Genomic DNA, 21,385 nt, shown 5'->3' with positions numbered 1-21,385 from the left:
GATAAACAAGCATCATGTCCCCTACACGCTTTGCTTTACAAATCTCATGAAGGACACTCCTTTCCACCTCCGTGGTGGGCGAGATGGCCTCCGTGCTCCGTCTGCCTTTCAGATCTTTGCGGGAAAAATGAGCACAGCCGTCTTATTGCAAATATTAAGAATTGTAAGACTGCTCCCAACTCTCCTCTTGGCCACTTCCCGTCGTGGGGGTGTTCCCATAAACGAAGGGAAGCGCTCTTTTAGCAAACTGAGATGGTTTGGGAAGCATTGTTTGTAATTCAGAAAAACAAACGACTTAAGTGTCTGAGAGCTGGCCCACGGTCATCTTTGGCACGTGCCATGGAAACTGTCCAGGCACCATAGCAGGTGAAGTCTATTTCTGGAAAGGCACTGTGGGAGAACAACCAAGCCGTCGGCAAGACCCAAAGGCAAGCAGTGGGATGAGTGCATGAGGGCCATGTTGAACGAGAACCTTCCTGATCGGGACAAGTAAAACCGGTCAGCCAGGTCTTGGGGTCGTCCCTCTGGCTCAAAGCCCTTGTAGTTCGTGCTCTGGGAGCAGAGGACTCAGTCCTTCCAGGGAGACACGTCCAGCTAGCCCCCCTGCGACACAACATGAAAGAGAGGGCGATCTGCTCTCGCGTCCCTCTGGGAGGGCATGTGCGGGGCGCAGGGCGGGTACCTCGTTCTTCTCCCAGAGCGTCAGCTCCTTCTTGGACTGCTCCAACTTCTGAGACCGGTCCACCACGAAGTAGATCAGGTAGATGCTCCCCGCAAGCGAGAGAAGCACCAGGATGTTGGCAACGACCCTCAGGCAGATGGTCACCGCCCTGCGGGGACAGGCAGCGGGAGGACGGGTCCGCCGGGCTATGCTCAGGACCCCGAGACGCACGGATGCCAGGTAGCGACGGGACCTGCCTTCTGTCGCGGGAATCCTTGGCCCCCGAGGGTCTGTGCTTTTCCCTACCACCCCCTCCTCTACCCAAATGAGGGTCCAAACTCCTCATTTCCTCAGGGAGCTGCAGCCACTTAAAATCTGACCAGCTACCATGGGTCAGACTTTAAGCTGGCGCCATGAACCCGACACCGTACATAGATTCACGCGGGGGCGGGGGCGGGGGCGGGGGCGGGGGCTGCTGTTGTAGGCTCAGCTCCTAGGATAGGCCCGCCGCATATGAGCGCATCAGAGCTGTGGTCCAGACGAGCGAGCCTCTGAGCTGGAACGGGGGCTTGCCCTGTCCTTCCTCACGCTGGGGAAATCTCACGGACGCCAACCTGCTGACCTTTAGGACATCTGACATTGGGTTTCCCCTCAAGCAGAGCCTCAGGCAATGGCCTGTGTGCAAGTACTGTATTTGGGACATGATCCCAGAAGGTCTAGGGGCCAGATGGGGGGAGTAGCAGTCCGGACAAGGGTGTGTGGTGGACATGGCCCCGGCTGGAGGCAACGGCAGGGCCTTCCAAGGGAGTGACAGCTTCATCTCCGCCCACAGAGAAGCAGGGAGGCTTTGGTCATTGCTCCTATCCCTACTGGTCAAGGGCACCTCCCTCAGCACGACCCCCGCATTGCCCCCACCGCCCTGATTTGCATGCGTGCGCACTGACGGGGCTGATGGGGGTTTGGTGGGTGTCCTGGGGCAGCAGGTACTGGCCAGGGGTGCTAGGGACCTGTGAGTGGGCCCCCCGGGCAGCAGGGACTAGAGGAACAGGTGGGGCCAGGAGGATCTGAAGGGCACAGGAGAGACATACCATCCTGCCCGCAGAGCCCAAGTCTACCCTCTGGGTGACCTTGGGCTGGTCATGACCTCTCTTGGGCCTTTCTCTGTTCAAGGAGGAAGCTCACTCCCAAAGGAAGAGATAAGCATCACCTGGTCTCTCTGGGGAAAGTTTTACCTAAAGAATCGGAGCCCGGAGATGGAAATTCGGAGCAACAGTGAGGCCCATTAATACCATGCCGGGGCTTCCTCACTCCCTCCTGTCCCCAACCACGCTGCCATGGGTAGGGTCAGGCAGGTCGTGCACTCGGGTCCCCGTTTCCCTTCCGCCCTCTGAGAAGCACGGCTGGAGCCCATCATCATTTCACGGGGGAGGAAGTGGGGCCTGGAAAGGCCAGGGGACTTTCCCAGGTCATGGGAGCTAATGATCAAAGGGGAACTGGAGACTCTCATCCATGTCCCTATGGAGAGTCCTTCCAGTCCCCACACCCTGCTTCTTCATGGCCCCCTCGCCCCATGTCCGCTGTCTTGCTCCATCAAGTTCTGCATCACGGGAACTGATCCAGGGGGTAAAGAACCAGTGAGGACATCGGAGGGTAGACGCAGCCATCCCATGAGGACAGGCCACCGTCCCTTCCAGGGAACAGCCCTTCCGTGTCATCGACTCTCTTGCGGAAGGGACTCGCCTCACCAAGGCGGTCCTCAGATCCCGGAGCAGGAGTTCAGATCAGAGACATCACCTTGGAAGGCTTGTCAGCAAGAACTGGATTCTACTTGCGTCTTACGCCCTCAGGGATCTGTTGCTAAATAAAGTACTTTTGCTTAATTTAGCAAACTAGAAATTGGCACCCAAAATACCTCTTTTATCATCTGAGTGAAAGAAGTTGGTCAGCTTCAGAGCTCTCACCCTATTGCCCATCGATGGACGGAGGGAGGAACCAGTCCTGAATACCGATATCTAGCCTTTACCGGCTTCCCATGTATCACCTTACTAGAAGGACCGATTTAAGGAGAAAAAAAGCTGCCTGAGAATGTGCGGAACGAGATGGAGATCGTCTGGTAAGTTTTACACTGAACTAAAATAGCGCATCAGTGAATGAAGGGAGGGGGGAGGGTTCATACATACAGGTTTTTGCTTTTCTTCTTTTCTTGTTCTTCCAGGATTGCCTCCTTTAAGAAAAGACACAACGGAATTAAACGCTTAGCCTTGCCATTAATCATTAATCTTCAGAACATTGCGCGGTAAGGCATGACTTATTATTTTTAATTGAGATTTTTATTGACATCAGTGTCTTGTCTAACGATAAGTGGATGCAGAAGAAATCGGGGCTTGAGCAGAGGAGGAGAAAGGACACATCATTTATATAAGTGACATAATCTAGATTTTTTTCCCTCAAAGGGGCAGCATTTAGCCATCTGCGCTGCTCAGGAGACCCACGTCCTCGGGTGCGTCTGGTGACCTCGTCCTCAGAGTTAAAGGTAAAGCTCACGTCCCCGGCACGTTACGCGTGTCCGTCTCCCACAAGTTACCTGTGATATGGTCCCAACCCATTATGCAAAGTGTCAAAAATACACCAATTGAAATTTTAGGGGGGCGGAGTGAAAGAATTAAAAGAAGGAGTTTTTCAGTGTCTCCTCCTGTGCTCCATGGGATTGGCGGTGCCCTGCCCAGGGAGCGCCAGGGGAGGACCGCCGGCGCCCGCAGCAGCCCCGTGGTTCCGCAGGGAAGGCCACGGCCGTGGTGGAGGAGCCCTGACATCCCCGGCCCACCACGGTGCCCACTCACCCTGATGCTGTTCACGACGGCCGCGGTCTTGCTCTCGGCGGCCTCTGGGTTGCCGATGAGGTAATCCCAGGCACAGAACACCCGCCAGCAGAAGGTGTAGTCCTCACCGGAGGCACTGGCCAGGCTGGTGCGGGAGTTCTTAGCCATCCTGCGAAAGAGCGGCCGGGCCGGGCGTGTGAGAGCAGGGTCAGGCTGGGTCCTGTCCTCCCGGGGCTGCCGCCCATCCGAGCAGGGCCCTGGTGTGAAGGAGACCGAGCGGGCTGGGTTCAGCCCCCCTTGTGGGGAAACGGCACTGGACGGTTGTGGGGTGAGCCCATTTGACAAGCGGTCTTGCCGCCGTGGTGGCCAGGAGGTCCCTGAGGTGTGCGCCCGGGTAAGAGGGGGCAGCCCGTCCCATCTCCGTGCAGCCTGGTTGTGAAATCAAACTCTCCTGGAGCTGAACCGGCCTTCCTGGAGGCCCTGCCCGTGGAGGGGCAGCGACCCCACCTTAAGGTGCCAGTCGGGTCCCTCCAGCCCACGGTGCTGCTCAGATGCACCAGAAGGCAGGGCTCTGCGCCCCCTCGGGTGGAAGCTCCCCATCTTTCAGACGGTCTCTCCGGGGTTATCCTCTCCCTCCGTAGTTCTTTGTCCTGAGCCTGCCTCCGTCTGTCCCTAAACTGTAACAGTAGCAAACGGTCCGTCTTGCAGGTGGGGTGTTGAGACCCCCCCCGAAGCTAATTGAGAAAGGTTCTTGTGAACCAAAGGCCCCCAGGACCCCGTGTACCTCCTTGGAATTTTGTGGTTTGATGGGGATGACGATGCTAATGGTCTTTTTTACCCCAAGCACTTGTATGTGCACTGGGCTAAGATGCCCCATGGGGCGGGTGATGGAGACACCCAGGAGGCAGACAGAAGCAGCAGGCAAAACAGGCAGGGAGGGCTGGTCCCCCGCTCGGAGCCTGCCCATCCGTGCAACTAACCAGCTCTAATACAGAAGCCCCGAACGTGAGTGCCAGCGGGAAACTGGGCCATCGTCGGGGCCGAACGAGGCCCAGGGAGGGGACAGGAGTTGCCTTAGGTCTCATGGTGGAGATGGTGCCTGAGCCCTGGCCCCCAGCCACTCTGTTTTCCTCCTGCTGTGCCTCCTCTCAGTGAGAAACGGGCTGTGCAAACCCCATCATGGCACAGATAAGCTTGGCCTTTGCATGGCTTGTAGCTAGGTTGCAGGCATACGTACAGTCAAAGGACCACGTTTTGCTTTCTGCAGCCTCTGGTCACTGAGACCACGTTGCTCCTGTCTCTGTGAGCGCAGTGACTAAATCGCCTGAAGTTACGTTAGCTGCTAAGCCCACGTGATTCTCGTCTCTCCAGACCCGACCCAGAACCTGGCGCGAAGCAGTGAACGTTGGATATGTGTTGGTTAAAATGAGCATATCTCTTTTAGCCTCGGTCTCCTCATCTGCAGAATGGGTACAGCTATGGCTGACCCGTACAAGTTACTGACCAGACTGCGATCATGCATACCGCCCCTGGCATACAGAGGGAGGCAGAGTAGCCGTACTTTCTCAAGAGGATGATGAAGCTGTAAGCAAACACGGCCATCCCCACCAGGAAGTAGGCCAAGGGCAGCCGGTAACCAGCCCTTCCGATCCTTCGCTCCCTGCCGTAGTAGCCGTAGAAGAGCACGGAGTACTGCAGGTAACCCTGCCGAGAGAGCGCCCAGTGTCACCTCCCACCCTCACTTCCAGAACTTCACCGCCCGGTCAGCCCTCCCTCGAGACAAGAGCGCGGCCAAGCCTCAGCCTCACCCCCAGGGACCAGACGGTGTCCAGGTCCTGTGCAGACGCCACGTGCTCCTTGGGGATGGTCTTGCTGGCCGTGCTTCCGAAGGGCTGGCCTGCGATGAGCTGGTAGAGAAAACAGGATGTCCTGTGATCCTCTGGGGCGGAGGGGACCAAAGAAAAGGGGCGGCCGATCCCCAGATCCCCACGGCCTGGGAAGGCCCTGCATGGCCCAGGTCTCTAGCGGCTGCCTTTCTGCTAGATCCTCACTGAGGGAACAGTCATCCTGCGTGGGCCGAGCTTCCTGCTTGATCAGCCCACCTGGGTGTCCTCTCACTGGGCTTCTACAGGTGGCTTTCTGAGGTCACTGGGTTTCTGCACGGGAAATAGCCCCATGTATTTTGTGAGGACGAAGCTTAGCTGAGAAGCGGCTTTTGTGTTATCACGGTGCTGGTGAGCTGGCCCAGTTGCCAAACTCGGCCTATCCCCTCCTCTTGCGTGGCCCAAGAGCTAAGAATCGTTTTTGCATTTTTAATGGGTTGGAAAAAAAAATCACAAGCAGAAGAATACATCAGGGCACTTAGGAGTGATGTGACAGTCAAACTTGTATCCGTAAATATCCATAAATAAAATTCGATGGGAGCACAGACACCGTCATGAGCTCATGTATCATGTTTCACGCCGCAAGGGGGACAGCACGGGTGGGACCCAAAGCCTCCCCTGTTTGCATCCGGCCCTTCACGGAAGAGGTCGGCTATGTCCTGCTTGAACGCACGGGTCATCCTTCCCACGAGGATAGTGGGGGGATCGCTCTACGAGGCTGCATGCCTGTCTCCCATTTCGAACGAAAGGGCCTCCTTATTTCCCCCCAACTCGTCCTTACCTCTGGAATGACAATAAAAGCGCCTGTCATTATCGTTAGCACAATATTAATTCCAAACAACCATCTGAGGAATATGAAGTAGGAGGCAACGCCAGATCCAAAATGACCTAAAAAAAAAAAAAAAAAAAAAAAAAGCCGGACGATAAGAACAGATGAGAACAGCAACAACAGAATGAACAGTATAAAATCCGCACAGAGCAAAGTTCTCTGTACCGCAGCCCTGCGATCCTTTGTGTGTCAGGACAAAGACGGAGAACGCCATGATTGTACCAATCGGGGTGATCCCCCCAACGAGTCATTAATGGGGGGTCAAGAGGCTCATGAGTCTTTCCACGTATAAGCACATGAAACAGCCCCTAATTTAATCATTTCCCTTATGACACAGTCATCTAAAATACCTGTCCAATTTCCCATTTCACTTTTGTTCAGAAGAATCAGCATCTTTTGAGAACTGGATACGTGCTTTTTTTCATTTTGTGTACTTATGAGAATTTCAAGGATTTCTCTTCGAATTACTTTGTCTTAATTTTTTTACTTGGAAATAGAGCGATTTGCTAAGTGTTAACATTAGGGGAAACTGGGAGAAGGAATCGCAGGGACTTTGCAACTTTTCTATATAGCTAAACTTTTCTATATATCTATTTTATTCTAAAACAAAGAAAGTGGGGTGCCTGGGTTCCTCCTCTCTCTCTGCCTGCCTCTCTGCCTACTTGTGATCTCTGTCTGTCAAATAAATTTAAAAAAAATCTTTAAAATAAATAAACAAATAAAACAAAGAAAGTGTATTCGAGACCAAATTTGTACTAAGAAACTAAGGGAGCCTAGAGATTAGATGAGGATGTGGGTGATTTGTACCATCCTTAGAAAAAGAAACCTCTTGAATTTTTACTTCAAATTTAGCTTATGTTTGTATAATAACTAGAAAAATGCAAAGCATCACAAAGAAAACCAAAAATTACCTATTCTGAGCCCACTAACTTAAAATCGCTACTAGAATGAGTTTCTAGTAAACTCTTAGTGTGCCCCCCCATTCTTATTCTGTAGGTATAGATCTTTGGTATAAAACCAGCATCTCTCTAGATATGTATCTTGAGTTTTTAATATATTGTATGTGTTTTCTCATGCAAAAAATATTCTATAAAATAAATTTTATTGTTTCTTCAACTGAATTTTCCATAATTTATTTAACCTGCTTGAGACTTAAGCCTCTGACTTTTCGCTAGGTAGGGGATTCGCTAGGCTAAATAAGTCTGCAATAAAGAATTTCCCTCCAAGGGCAGGTTTCCTAGAAGCAGAGCCTAAGGGAGGGACCCAGCTCACGTGACACTCCGAGGAAGTGCTCTCTGGAGAAAGGGAGTGGGGAGGGGGGCGGGAGGGAGGAAGGGGCAGGGCAGGTGCAGGGGGAGAGGTGAAGGGTCAGGGCGGGTGCAAGGATGTGGTCTTTGCTGGGACCTGGCTTCACCAGATCCCATGTGGAACCCCAGAAGGCAAATTGCACAACACAGTTGGCCCACTTTGCACGAGGAACCCGACCTGACTCCCCCTTGCTCAGGTCCTCCCTCCCTCTAGGTCCTCCCTCGGGCCCCGCCCCGGGAGGCGGGGCAGCTGACGTGTGCCCAGCCGCTGGAACAGTGCAGGCCCAGGACCATTCTCCAGGGAAGGGGACAGCAGTGAGTCACAGCATCGACACCCAGACCAGCCAAGAAATCTGGGTGGGGCATCCACTGGGTCCCAGCGTGCTGCTTTTGCTGTGGTTCTCCTCTCTCTGTTGTTAGGGAGTGGGAGGGTTTCATCAAAGAGCACAAACATTATGAAGGCTTTGGTTACAAATTGTACCTTTCCCCTAGTAATGCCCATTCCAATTTGCATTCCCACCCACTGTGTAGGAAAAAAACCTGCTAACTTCCATTGAAATGCTGAAAATTGTGTTCTCTCCGTTTGTGGGCTTTTAGCTTTGTTGTTCTAGGTATGCACCACTTCTATAGGTAAGGAAACACAGTGCTACTTTCCTTGGTGATGTCCTCCTCTCCTCTCACAGTCAGACAGGGTCGCCTTCCGTGCTCTGTCATTTCCTGTAATTCCAAGCGGCTCCCTATCTCCTGTAACAGCTCCCAGAACCTCACGGTGAAGGGTTTGACTCCAACAGAAAAACCACCTGTTCCAGAACCATCTATCATGCTATGCTCCACTTTCCACAGCTCTAGGGTTTATAATGTATTTGAACATTTTGGTTATGCAAGTTCATTTGTGTTATTCTTTGTAAAAAGATTTTTTTTTTTAGGTGAGTCTTTTGGATGGGCTTCTTCTGTGTACATCTCAACTGTCATTTCACGGAGAACAAAAAAATTACATGAGATTTCTCCTGGAATTGCATGAAACTTACAAACTGAGAGAACCCACACCTTCAAATCTTATGTCCTCCTGTGTCTCTTCACAAGGTTTTTTAAACACCCCGTGGCCCAGTTTTCCCGTTTTCTTCACTGTAGGCTCACTGTTGGGTTTATCCCTGGCCTCGTTCGCTGTGCATTATGTGCGTATGTGCTGTGTGTACAAGTTCGTGACTACGCTGTGAACGTGACTTACTTATTTTTCAGAACATGCTCTCGGAGCTGTCCCTATAGTGTCTGAGAAAACGTGGACTGCTGCGGGTTTGCTTGGCCGTGGCTCACATAAGACCCTCCCACTCTCCTGCGGTTTCTCAGCTGATCCTTTGGGGTCCGCGCCGGGTCGACTTCGGAAGGAAAGGCCGGGACAGCAGAGCCGTAGGGATGTGGGGCTGCTGCCGTCCTGGCGGCAGTGGTGGGACAGATGTCTTCCACCCCCCACCGTGCCACGTCCAGCCGCACTCCATATCATGTCCGCGTGACCCCCGTGGCGCCTTGCGGGGACCGGTACGCCCGGCCCCTCCTTCTCAGGCCGCCGGCACCCCATCCCTGCCACACTCCTCCGAGCTCCCACACTTACTCTCAATTTTCTTTATCCTCATTTCCCAGGGAATGAAGATGACCATGAAGTTACAGGCCAGACGTGCAAACTTCCGCCAGAGCTGAAAAGGAGAGAGCAGGGTTAGAGAACTTCACAGCGGTCCACACGGCAATGACCCTGGGATGCTAAGGTCCCGAGTGGAGCACAGGCTCCCAGACACACTGTCTGATGCCTTTAATCATGCCTCTGCAGGACTCTGGGCAATACGAGGGCCAAAGCAACCTCCTCGTCTCCTCTATGTAGGAGGCCCCTGCTTCAGGCTCTGGGCTGTGCTGTCTGTGCGAGGCGCTCACACTCCAGGGTCACACCTGCCTTATTCCTCCTGTTCTTGCTCTGGGCACGAAAACAAGTGCCCGAAATTACTTGAGGAATAATGTCCAAATGCACCCATTTGACCCCGCCCTAGGAGTGGGGTCCAGGAATCCACGTGACCAGCAAACTGCCCCTGGGATCACAGTGCCTTGTTTTGGGGACAAGGAGTCTAGAACAGTCCCTGAATATGAGCCCCTCATGTGCCTCCTGTCCTGTGACTGTGTCTGTCTCCCACTCTCACTCCCGGCCACTGCTGCCAGCGGTGAGATCTGGAAATTCGTCTTGTGTGTTTAAGATGCATTTGCCAAGAGTTCAAAATCCTTATTTTTCTTTCTTTTTCCTCCAAGGAGAATAAAGCAGAATGTGCCCTCACTGGGTCAGCTCCCCACAATATTGGCAGGCTGCTCGTTCTTAACACACAAACAATCTGGGTTTGTGTTGAAAGCAAATGATCTCATTGCTGAAGGAAAGCTCTCAAATGTGATTACAGCATTCTGAACCCAGAGACGCCACGTGGTCCTGAGGCAGACACGCGTGATTCTGTCCTTCGGGAATGTGTCTGCTCAGGCCGGAGCAGCTGCTTGTAAATGAGAAGCTGTTTGAGTTTTATCAGACCGCGCAACTGCTCGTCCTCCGAGCCGGATTCCAGACCCAGCTCAGACCTAGCCACACGCATGGTGGTTTCACGTGGCTTCTCAGGAGACAGGACTAAATCCTTCTCCCTGTAAACCCCCCCACATGGACAACCCTGTTACATTGATCACAACCTGCCTCACGTCGCCTTGGGATTTTCCCCGTGGCGCACGTGCTGTGATGCAGGGGAACACCGAAGCTTTTGCTCTTTCATGCCCTGTAGCACGTAGAAGCGGGGGCTCAGACACCCGTGGGGGAGGGTTTGGCGTTGGAGAGCTCTGAGTCTCTGGCCCACTGGGAACAACGCCCTGTCAGGTGCCCTGGGTGGGGGCCCCATACCCAAGTTCCAGCTCCAGCTCCACTGCTATCCTACTGTGCGAAAAGGGATTTTCTTTCTTTAGGATTCAATTTCCTCGTCTGTATGAAAAGCAGGATTCCATCAGAGGTAGACAGAGCTCCTCATTCAGTTTAAATTTTGGTTAAATTTCAATGAGAATGTCAATGCCCGAGCATACTAACGCAGAGCAACTTTTGGAGGTAAGAAATGCAAAACCTCCTCCCCCGCCTTTGGGGCTCATGCAGGAAGTTGGGGGCCCTGACTCAGCTCCCAGGGCCCCAAACCCCCAACACTCATGCTGGTGAAGCAAGTCTACGTTAGCTTCCTACAGGAGCTTCCTGGAGGTAGATGAAATCGAAAAACGTGATTTGTTGATGGCAAGACCCAGTAAGGCAGGGAAAACACACTTCTCTGCTGTTTGCCCTGCATCTCCAGGGAAAGCCCTGGAACTCTGAAATGATTTGAGATTTTAAGAGCAACGCAAAGACAAAACAAAAGCTGGGCTTGGAGGAAATAGGTCTTAATTGTGGGCCCGGGTTACTGGGTACCAGAAAGAATAAGCTTGTTCTTTCCTTTTTGGAACGGCCCGTACATTTGCCTGGAATAAAGATGCTCTAACAAAACGTACTACAGTTTATGAAAAACGAGTTCATTCAGAGCATGTACCGAGCACCTATGTGTGTTTCCGGTACCGCGAATACAAACGGACAAGACAGCTAAGATGTCAGCTGCTGCACAGCTTACGTCCAGGTGGAGGGAAGGAAGCAATAGACAAGTCAGTGCCACAGGGGGACACGGTCCATCAGGATGGAGGAAAGGCTCTTCTAAACCAGGGGATCAGGCGAGGTCCATCTGGGGAGGTCACACGTGAGCTGAGGCTTGAATGAAAAGGAATTGATGTTTCAAAAAAGAATAAGTTGGTAGAGAAGCTGTCCAGGAGGGCAGGGCAGCCCAGTCACATCTGTGAGTTAGCATGCGCTGGGCGTTTTACAGTAGAGGATGGAGGAGGGGGGAGGGGGTAAGATCCAATAGGTAAGCAATGGCCAGATCAGGTGGGTCATGGGAAGGACTCAGATTTAATTCTTAGTGTGATGAAAGCGCATCTATGTATCTGTGTATCTGTCTGTGTATCCATGTATCCATGTATCTGTCTGTGTTTGTATCTTTGTATCTCTCTCTCTCTCATCTATCATTATTTTAAGTAAGGGCTGGCATGAGCAGGTCACTGTTTCAGCTGCCGTGCTCCTGTGTGGAAGAGCCTGGACAGCAGGAGATGGTACGTGGAAGCCGGGGGACCTGCCAGGAGCTCACGGAGTCTATATACCATCATGAGCAGGTGTCCAATCACATCACTAAGGCTCTTGGGAACAGTGACCTCCTTCACTGGTATCGTGTGAGACACAAGGACACAGACTACTAGAACTGGTAGGAACCTTGAGAATCAAACATGAAAGCCGAAGTCAGAGCAGGGAACCAATGGCAGAGGGACCTGGGTGTCCTGACTCGTGCCGGTGTGACTCCTCCTATCCTAGTGGTCTCACACACTCACACCTGGCTTCCTTCAGAAGCACAGACACATGCTAGTGCCAAAGATAGACCGTCCCTAACGAGCTGGAGTCGAGTGGAGACCCACGTGAACAGGGGGTGTGGGCTGGAAACAGGGGAGGGCTCCCCAGGATGCCTTGTGTGGCCGCTCTGAGTGGGGACGGGGATCTCAGTGCTGGGAGTCATGGAGAAAGGGGACCTCACAAAATTTCTTATTTGGAAAATAGTTAACTGTCTTCGGGGTATAAACTGAGGACGATATACAGATGGGCTGCAGGCAGCACGCCGCTGGCTAGACACCTTCGGCTTTCTCTACCCAGCAGCGGGAGCGGATGCTGGTCCCCAGCAGTTCATATAAAAATATTAGCATTTCCAGTGTAAAAGAAGGTGGAGGAGCGCAGTTCTAAATGTGGGGCGGGGGAGGAGCACAGTGTGAAGACACCGGTCTCACTGTGACCAAAAGTGGCGGTAACTTTCACTCTGATATACGACAGTTTGTCTGAACCCAACCGAAGGACCTTCCAGTTTTCCCATAGCATTTCATACTATGTAGGGGAATAAAGAGGGAGCACATATGCTAATTATTCAAAAGATAATTTTGTTTTCTGTATTTCATCCATAAGCCCCATCATCGTGGAACAGGCGTGAGCAGTCATGGGTATTCTTGGTCCTAGGACTAGATTTGAGTTTTTAGGCAGGGTCTGCGGAAAGTGAGGGGACAGCCAGGGCAGAACCTCGGGATCCTTTGAGATTTTATAATTTTTCAGGTATGTAAAATTTGTGGTCAGCTTTAAGGAAAACTTCAGGAAGAACACTTTTTGTTTCAGAAAATCTGAAAAGGGCTTCTGTCAGCTTTTGTCTGTTAGAGTATAACAAAGTTTTAAAAAAATACAATATCCAGTATTTGAAAGAATATTATGAAAGTAATAAACTTGTTGTGTATGGCAAGATCAACTCTCAAGCGTTGGGGAAATAATTTATTAATATTTATCATGAGCCAAAAAATGACTTATGTTTTTTCTATAGTGATTATAGTTCTGGCATTTATCCTAGGAGAGAAATTTTAAAAAGTAGGCAAAGGGGGCACCTGGGTGGCTCAGTCGGTTTAGTGTCTTGATTCTGCTCAGGCCATGACCCCAGGGTTCTGGGATTGAGTCCCACATCGGGCTCCCTGCTCAGTGGAGAGTCTGCTTCTCCCTCTCCCTATGCTTGTGCTATCTCTCTCAAATAAATAATATCTTAAAAAAATAAGTAAATAGGGGTTCCTGGGTGGCTCAGTGGGTTAAGCCTCTGCCTTCGGCTCAGGTCATGATCTCAGGGTCCTGGGATCGAGCCCCACATCGGGTTCTCTGCGCAGCAAGGAGCCTGCTTCCTCCTCTTTCCCTTTGCCTGCCTCTCTGCCTACTTGTGACCCCTCTCTGTCAAATAAATAAATAAAATCTTTAAAAAAAAATTATAGGGATGCCTGGGTGGCTCAGTGGGTTAAGCCTCTGCCTTCAGCTCAGGTCGTGATCTCAGGGTCCTGGGATCGAGCTCCAAGTCAGACTCCCTGCTCAGTGGGCAGCCTGCTTCTCCCTCTGCCCCTCTCCCCGATCATGGTCTCTCTCTCCCTCTGCTTGTGCTCTTTCCCTCTCACATAAATAACTAAAATATATTTTTTAAATAAACAAGAGGTAGGAAAAGCAATATGTGCCAAGATACTCTTTGCAGGGTTAGTAATGCTAATGAAAATCTATAGACAACTCAAATATTCAGCAGCAGACAAATAACTAAGTTAATATGCGTTTGTCCGTCATGGAAAAGGGATATGTGTAAACAATACAGAGCAACATGGAAAAATCCTTCTGTTATGTGTGGGGTTAAGTGAAAAAAGAAACAAGAGAAAGGCTTGTATACTACACATCCTCTCCGTGAAAATTGTATATTCAGTGACAGGAATGTGAGATTTAAAAAAAGATACTAAGGGCATGTTTTTTCCTTGCCTTCTAAACATTTATGAAAATTATCGTAGCATCTCTCCAAACAGATAACTTCAATATATACTAAAATTTAGTTTCAAGGAACTGAATGGAAAAAATAACAAACAAAAACCTTAGCATTGGATTATAAAGTGAGCGTTGGGATATATCTGGAACTTTCTCATTACAAGATGTGCAGTGAGAAGAAAAACCTACACGTATGGGTGGGAGTACGTCAGGAAGGACGCTAGATCATTTTCTCAAGGGAAGACGCCCTTTCTCAGATGAGCTAGGCTGCCCCAGGGCCGTGCCCACTTGGTAGGTGACCACATCTGGGACTAAGTTCCAGGTTCTGGGACGTGGGACCTCGCAGCTCACAGCACTTCTGCTATGACTGATGGTGCAGCCCGTGTGCAGTGACAGGAACAGTGTCTCGCAACTTCCCGGCCCCAAGACCACAACAGGGCGTGGGGGTGCCCGCGAACGCAGGCTCTCACCTCTGCACCTGCTGCTTGGTAGCCGCGGGTCCTGGTCAGCCTCCCTTCGAACTTCAGCACAATCTCCTTCGCCCGCCTGAGAGGACAAAAACACGACAGTGAGCACAATCTTATCCTACCCACTCTTTTGGCTAACTGACCGCTTTGGTGAGCTGATCCTTGAAATGCACTGAATTTACTGGGATAAGTGGTTAAATCCACACCTACAGGAATAGCAGGGTCAGACAATTAATGTCAGCACCAGTGGGGGGGGGGGCAGCAGTCAAGGGCGCTTAGAGGTGAATGTCACTTTCAAGGCGACCTCCTCGGACACTGAGCTGATGAGACCCTCGTTACGGGTGGCCAGCCCCCCTCCACTTGAGTATGCTCAGTGCTGAAGGGCTTGGTTCTTTGGAGCCCCTCGATCTCGAGTCTGCCCCGTTCGTGCAAGGGAGGTCTTATGTGTGCACCCCAGTAGCCTCTTAGCAATACCCACCACTGCTGAGTCTTTCCCTAAGAGATGCAGGAACTAGCTGACTCCCTTCCCCTGAGTGAGACGTGAGCTCATCAGAGTGCTTGCTGGGTTTGGGGGCGCTGTGCCCTCCCTGCCATCATCCCAGCTCTGCGGCCTTGCCCATGCCCTGGCTTTATCCTGGTCAGAACCAAAATTGTAGGTGAGGGTGAGGGTTGATGTCCTACCCTGCCCGGCAGCTAAAAGGCAGAAACCTACACAGGCAGAATAATTTGTTTCATCTCATTGTCTACAATTCTCTTCCTGCAAACATTTTCTGCGCCCTGACTTGGGCCAAGCAGAGCAGGACACAGAGGTACATAGACAGAGTTGCTGCGCAGAAAGAGCCCCTAGCTAATAGGGCGAAGGGGTCCCGAGGTGACAGTATTGGGAGAGAGTGGCGGCGGTTAGAGTATGAGCGAGGGTGGGCCTGGACCTGGGGTACCAGGGAGGATGACCTCCCCCAGACCTCCACACAGACCCATGTTGACGTAAGGGTCCCGCCCAGTTGCTTCCCTGCAAGGGCCATGAACAAGCGCCATGCCCTCCCAGACAGGTGTCTGTCGCTCCAGACTCAGCGAGGGCTCCCTGCTTTCCTTGGTGTCGGCCCCCCTCGCTGGCTCCCCCCACGGTCAGGCTTCAGTGGTCGCCGTGCTTTCCAGATGCCTCAGCAAGTCCAATGAGGGAGGCATTGCTCCAGTAGCTTCTCAAGGTGATGAGGGAGGAGACATGGGGACCAGGGGATGATAAACGGAGGTGCTCAGAGGACGAGCCACCTCCGGGAGCCTGACTGCTGGCCCAGGGAAACTGGGGTCCCTGTCACCCAGGCTGAGCCCCTGGCCAGGCATCAGCCCCGAAGGCCTGGTTTGCCCTTTTGATGGGAAAGTTATCATTCGTTGTGCTCTGCCTGCAGGTTGAAAAGACTCAGTCTCGTACTAATAATTAATGATCATTAATTACTAATTAGTAATTACTGATTACTCCTATTAGGCAGTAATCAGGAATCAGCAGGAGCATTTCTGCATGATTCTTAAAAATTCTGGGGGCACCTGGGTGGCTCAGTGGGTTAAAGCCTCTGCCTTTGGCTCAGGTCATGATCTCGGGGTCCTGGGATCTAGCCCTGCATCGGGCTCTCTGCTCAGCGGGGAGCCTGCTTCCTCCTCTCTCTCTGCCTGCCTCTCTGCCTGCTTGTGATCTCTGTCTGTCAAATAAATAAATAAAATCTTTAAAAAAAATTCTGATACAACACACGACTTTTTTTTAGTTTTAGGATAAATTGTCCCCATGATTCCTTCGGCTGAGTTCCAGTGTTTCAATAGAACATCGGAGTCAGGGTCAGAAAGCCTGGCTTTAAATAAAGCTCAGGGCTGGCTCTCGGAGGCTGTGTGTCCTGGGGTAAGTCACTTCACATCTCTGAGAATCAGTCTTCCACCTGAAGTTGCCCAAGAGAACACACGGGGTGGGAGCCGACACCAGACAGGGAGGGTTAGCCAGAAACTGCTGAGACTGGAAACGACAGGTGCCCTTAGCCATCTGCAGAGCCGTCCGGGGCCCGCTGCGTCTGCTGCGGAAGCCGACAAAGCCATGATCTGATGGGAGACAAATGGGAAGCCTGAGGGGCTGTGTGCTTGGCATCAGGAAAGGGGCGCTAATGAGCTTCCCATCAGTGGGGCTGCTGCCTGTCTCTCCAGGAAGGTCCGTTCGGCAGGTCAGAGTAGCTCATTAAGACCATGCAGTGAACTCCCTCTGCTGCGACCGACCGGCATCCGCCCCATCCATCAGGACTCGGGGGCGGGGGCGTGACTTCTGCATATCCGAGACAGTGGGGGCACACTCGCCGCTCATCCGTTTAACCTCGGACCTCTCTGTGGATCTCAAACTTCAGTAAGTGAAAGAATCCACCTGAATGTGTGTTAAAAACACGGGCCCCGTCTCTCCACACGTTCTGGTGGGTCAGCTCTCAGGGCCATCCGGGGTTCTGAGTCTTCAACACACACCTGCTTGCCTAACAGGGCACGTGGCAGGTGTCTTTCTGCCCCATCACCTCAACTTTGAAGAGAAAGAAAGTGGCCGAGAAATTAAGAGAGCGACCCAGCATCGCTCAGCTGAGGACTGGGAGGTGGTGGTCAGCTCCAGGCAACCCAGCGGCCACTCCTCAGCTGTTCCAAATTCTCTCACGGATTCTGTAGTGCGACTCAGTAGCATGGTTATCTGGTTTCTCACAGAATCCGGCTCCCCCAAGAAGGAGTAACTGCCCAGCAGGGGGAATTACCGTGTTTCCCTCCCGGCTTATAGACTTGCTAGGTTATCTTGTTCCCCTCCAGACACGATGCTAAAATCTAGTGTTTGAAAGGAGGTAGAAAACCACAAGTCCCATCAACACACACACACACACACACACACACACACACACACACACACATTCCCCAACCCAGACACACATACACAGACCCTCACAGGGATCCTGGCCACCCTGAGGCCCTTGTGACTTCTCTGAGTCAGGTCGAGAGCGCCTGCCCGCCACTCTCACGTGGGTCTTTGTGCTCGTTTCCGTGGGCAGGTCAGGGCGGTTGCGTGGCAAGCATATTTGCAATAATCAAAAACGGCTGTCGTAGCCCTCACCTCAGTGCTCCCAGCTTCTGTCCCATGGTCCAGGGTCTGCAGCGAAGGTTCGCCATGAGATCCTTCTGGAACTGGATATTCTGGAAGATCTGTTCCGGATCAGTGCTGTCCCCTGCCTCATCAGCATTAAAGCTGTCATCCAAGTTGCTGAATGGATCGGGGCATGAAGGAGGAAATCTGATTAGTGCTGTTGCTTCCAGCAAAGATCTTGCCCCGGGCACGTTCAGCACCTCGCTGCCCCAGGTCGTCTGTGTGAGGTTTGTACATGTGGGGGTTGAGGGACCCAGGGAGGCAGAGGGAGAATTTGGCAATCTCCGGCAACCCCGGAAGGACACTCATTGGAGTCTGTCACTTTGATGGGTCGATGAAAGAAAATCGTTTCCCTGGAGGAAAGGTGTCATCAGAGGACATCACAGAAGGAGACAAGAGGGCGCTTATGAACAATTCCTGAGCAGCTGCATCTCGGATGGGCAATCTCTGTTTCAGGCCAATCGAGATCATCCGCTCATTTCAGAGACCGGGCTCCTCCTGTCCCCCAGCTCTGGAGGCAAAGGAAAGCAAAGCCACGCGCTGCCCTCCAGAGACCCTCCCTGCGTGCCCACTTCCATTCTCGCAAACCGAGACAGTGGAGGCAGAACGGCCAGCAGCGTCTAGAAACAAGAATGCAGCCGAGCAGGTTTACGTGGCGGATAGTACAGGGCAAGAGTTACTGTGTAGGGGAACCGTTTTCCACACGTAGACGCATCTATTCCCGGGAACAATTAACGTGCTAACCCGAAGACGGCTGATCAGCACGAGGGGAGTGTTGTGCTCTTTGCTCAACAAGTGAGATGAAATCGTTCCTTTGCTTTTCTTGGAGTTCAGACGGTTTTTACTTACTCATAGGAGAATTTTCATCAGTTTCTCCAAGTTAATGGAGGTTTTAATATACCTTTGTAAATATCTAACGGATTCCAACAGCACTACCCCCACCCCCTTCTTCCTAGCCTGAAGCCCTCTCCGACAGACACCTTATTTGCTCTGACGGATGGGTTGCCGGCTCTCACTTGACGTTGCCGACGGAGTCAACAGGGAGGACACGGAGAGCGCACGCCCGTGGGCTCGGCCAGGCTGGGGTAGCTTGGATTCGGGTCCCCCGGTCAAGGAGCAGGTGGCCAGCCCCGCGGTACAAAAGCCCGGAGAAGGGAGTTTCTGGGTCCATTCTGAAGGCGTGGGGAGTGGGTTGGGGGCTCTGTCCTCTGGGCAGCTGCAGCAGGGCTCTGGGGACACGGGCCCCCCTTCCTCCACACACCTGCTTTCTCTGCGGGCGGAGGGCAGGGACCCACTCACCTGAGCAGCAGGGACTCCTGGTACAAGTAGTGCTGGCCCGTGTTCCTCCGGCTTCGGTGGCGCGGACATGCCTTGGAAGCTTTCATGGAGGCTGACCTGCTGCCAGTGACCTCTGGGGCCGGCCTCAGGGGTCCGCTCCCGCCACGGAGGAGGCTTCTGCCGGGGAGCTGCTCGGTGCTGCTCTCGCAGGTTCTCAGGAGCAGGAGTGCGCGTCTGCAGCGAGTCCCCTGGCAAGGAGGCCCGTGCGCGTATGTAACGCTAAGGTGGCCTCAGCAGCCCAGATTGGCTGGAGTCTGGGCGGACGAAGGCGGAAGGCTTGGCCAGGCTGAGCGAGGGACCGCTAGGTGCTGCCCGGATCCTCACGTCTGTGACCCCTCGCACCCAGCGGGGCTCTGCGCTTTGCAAACTGCCTTTTGTCTCTTCCTGTGACTGGTGCTCACGAAATAGAATGCAGGCACAGATTTTTTTTTTTTTTTTTTTCTCTCTCGTGTTTACCACTCAAGAAAGAGGCTTGCAGTAAGAACCTTGCCTGTGCTCGCAGGGCAAAGTCCAGGAGAGGACTTAAATCCTTTCTCAGCTTTCTTTTTCCACTTGGACAGAAGACACATTCCCCCCGCCCAGGTTGCTGCACGAGTACTGCCTCCTCCCAGCCTGGATCCACGGGTCGCTGACCTTCTGCCCTCTCTGCTTTATTTCTATCTATTCACTTTCCCCCCCAACATCATTTATAAGCGTATTTCAGAAATAAGGACACGCCCCCCAACTATTTCAGCGTGATATGAACAAGACTCAGAGTAACATTTTCTTACAGTTTACATTTTCTAAGTGTGGCCACGTTAATCAGCAGGATCATCCCACTGAGGTGTGGGGTGAGGAGGTTTACGAGGCCCCGTGGCCTCATAGACAAGAACTGGAGAGAGTGGATGTTCACGCCGGGTTCCGAAAACAGACCTGCTGCTGCTGTAAGAGGGGGTCCCCAGCTCGGGCTGCTCCTTGGGGACACATCGGCGGCTTTCCTAGGAAGAAAGGGACCCAGTCCCCTTCCCACCCACACGTTCCCCTCTCCAGTCATTCACTGGGATTCTCTACCAAAGCATTTATCCCAAAATCCAGGATTTTCCCACCGTTTCATGATATAAAACCCTATTTTCTGATGAACACACAAAAGGGCCTGTTTGCAGTTTGTACTCACTGAACAAGAAGGCGCAGGACTGGAACAGAAAGGTCCATTTCTGCTGAGCAGCCTGTTTGGTGCCCTAGAGACTCAGCATGCGGGGTAGGGGGAGAAATGAGTGGGTGGGGGTCACGCAACGGGGTGAGAGAAAGAGACACATCCATGGGCAGATCTAGGTAAGGGGCTGGGGCACAGGCTGCTTTCTCCCCTGTATGGATTCCTCCATTGACTCATTAGCAAATCAATTAGATCGTTCTTTTTTTTTTTTTCTTTTAATTGAGATAGCTCTTAAAATTCTGCCCCAGGCTGGAGGGCCAAAGGCAAGCTGGAGCCCTAGCCAGGGTCCTGAGGCTCAGGGACTGTCAGACAGGGTGCTCAGACCTAGAGCTCAGGGCAGCTGGTCCCCTGGGGGGGCGGGGGCGTGCCTGTGAGACCAGATCGCCTGTCTGCCGGTTTGCCTGGGGCCATGTGGTCTGATGCTCTGTTTGGTAATACCGCATAACATCTGCACTGGTCAGATGGACAAAATAGTGCATGTAATACGATTATTTCTACCCAACCCTCTCCCCCACCTTCTTTTTTTTTTGCATTCTTTTAAAGATCTTTACCTAAGGGATTATTTCTGAGCATTTCAAAGATGTTTTTCATCCTACTTTTTCTGAAGGTCCTTCTGCATTAACATTTTGAGCATTTTGTCTCTTCCCCGCATATGTGTGTGTACAGATACGTGTGTGTGTACAGATACGTGTGTGTGCGCATGTGCATGCACATTTTAAGATTTTATTTATTTGTTTCGTTTTTTAAAGGTTTTATTTATTTATTTATCAGAAAGAGAGAGAAAGGGAAAGAGAAACAGCATGAGCAGGGGGAGCAGCAGGCAGAGGGAGAGGGAGAAGTAAGCTCCCCACAGAGCAGGGAGCCCAATGTGGGGCTCGATCCCACGACCACCTTAGTTAGGATCATGACCTGAGCCGAAGGCAGACACTTAACTGCCTGAGCCACCAGGCATCCAGAGATTTTATTTATTTATTTGACAGAGAAAGAGTGATCCCAAGTATGGGGCACGGCAGGCAGAGGGAGAAGCAGGCTCCCCGCCAAGCAGAGAGCCCGATGCAGGGCTTGATCCCAGGACCCTGAGATCATGACCTGAGCCGAAGGCAGACGTTTAACCCCACTGGAGCCACCTGGTTGCCGCGACTATTTATACATTTTTCAGTTTTAATATATATGTGCATCTCTCACCTTTCCATCAATTTCATACCTAAAGCAATTTCCATGTTATTTTTCAATTGTTTGTGAATGCGTTTCACCAATATTTAGTGGGATATTCTATTTAGAACATGAAATACTCAAACGTTG

The 21,385-nt window shown here is 52.0% G+C and overlaps 1 protein-coding gene across 1 annotated transcript in view; it reads right to left on the bottom strand.

Annotated features, from left to right (window-relative positions):
- Nucleotides 1-18,938, bottom strand: part of LOC111152711 (transmembrane channel like 3) — a 34,583-nt gene extending 15,645 nt beyond the window's left edge. The window contains exons 1-10 of the mRNA XM_022511284.1: nt 18,853-18,938; nt 17,524-17,670; nt 14,412-14,487; nt 9,109-9,190; nt 6,145-6,251; nt 5,289-5,387; nt 5,042-5,184; nt 3,502-3,649; nt 2,842-2,885; nt 683-830 (exon numbers count right to left, since the gene is read on the bottom strand). Coding sequence (XP_022366992.1) covers nt 683-830; nt 2,842-2,885; nt 3,502-3,649; nt 5,042-5,184; nt 5,289-5,387; nt 6,145-6,251; nt 9,109-9,190; nt 14,412-14,487; nt 17,524-17,670; nt 18,853-18,938 — 1,080 coding nt within the window. The remainder of the gene's footprint in view (nt 1-682; nt 831-2,841; nt 2,886-3,501; nt 3,650-5,041; nt 5,185-5,288; nt 5,388-6,144; nt 6,252-9,108; nt 9,191-14,411; nt 14,488-17,523; nt 17,671-18,852) is intronic.
- Nucleotides 18,939-21,385: the final 2,447 nt, after the last annotated feature.

This window comes from Enhydra lutris, unplaced genomic scaffold, assembly GCF_002288905.1.
Source record: "Enhydra lutris kenyoni isolate GAN:26980312 unplaced genomic scaffold, ASM228890v2 scaffoldscaffold29, whole genome shotgun sequence".
Lineage (NCBI taxonomy): Eukaryota > Metazoa > Chordata > Mammalia > Carnivora > Mustelidae > Enhydra > Enhydra lutris.
The sequence above is the reverse complement of the archived record's forward strand: the minus strand, read 5'-3'. Positions and strand labels throughout refer to the sequence as shown.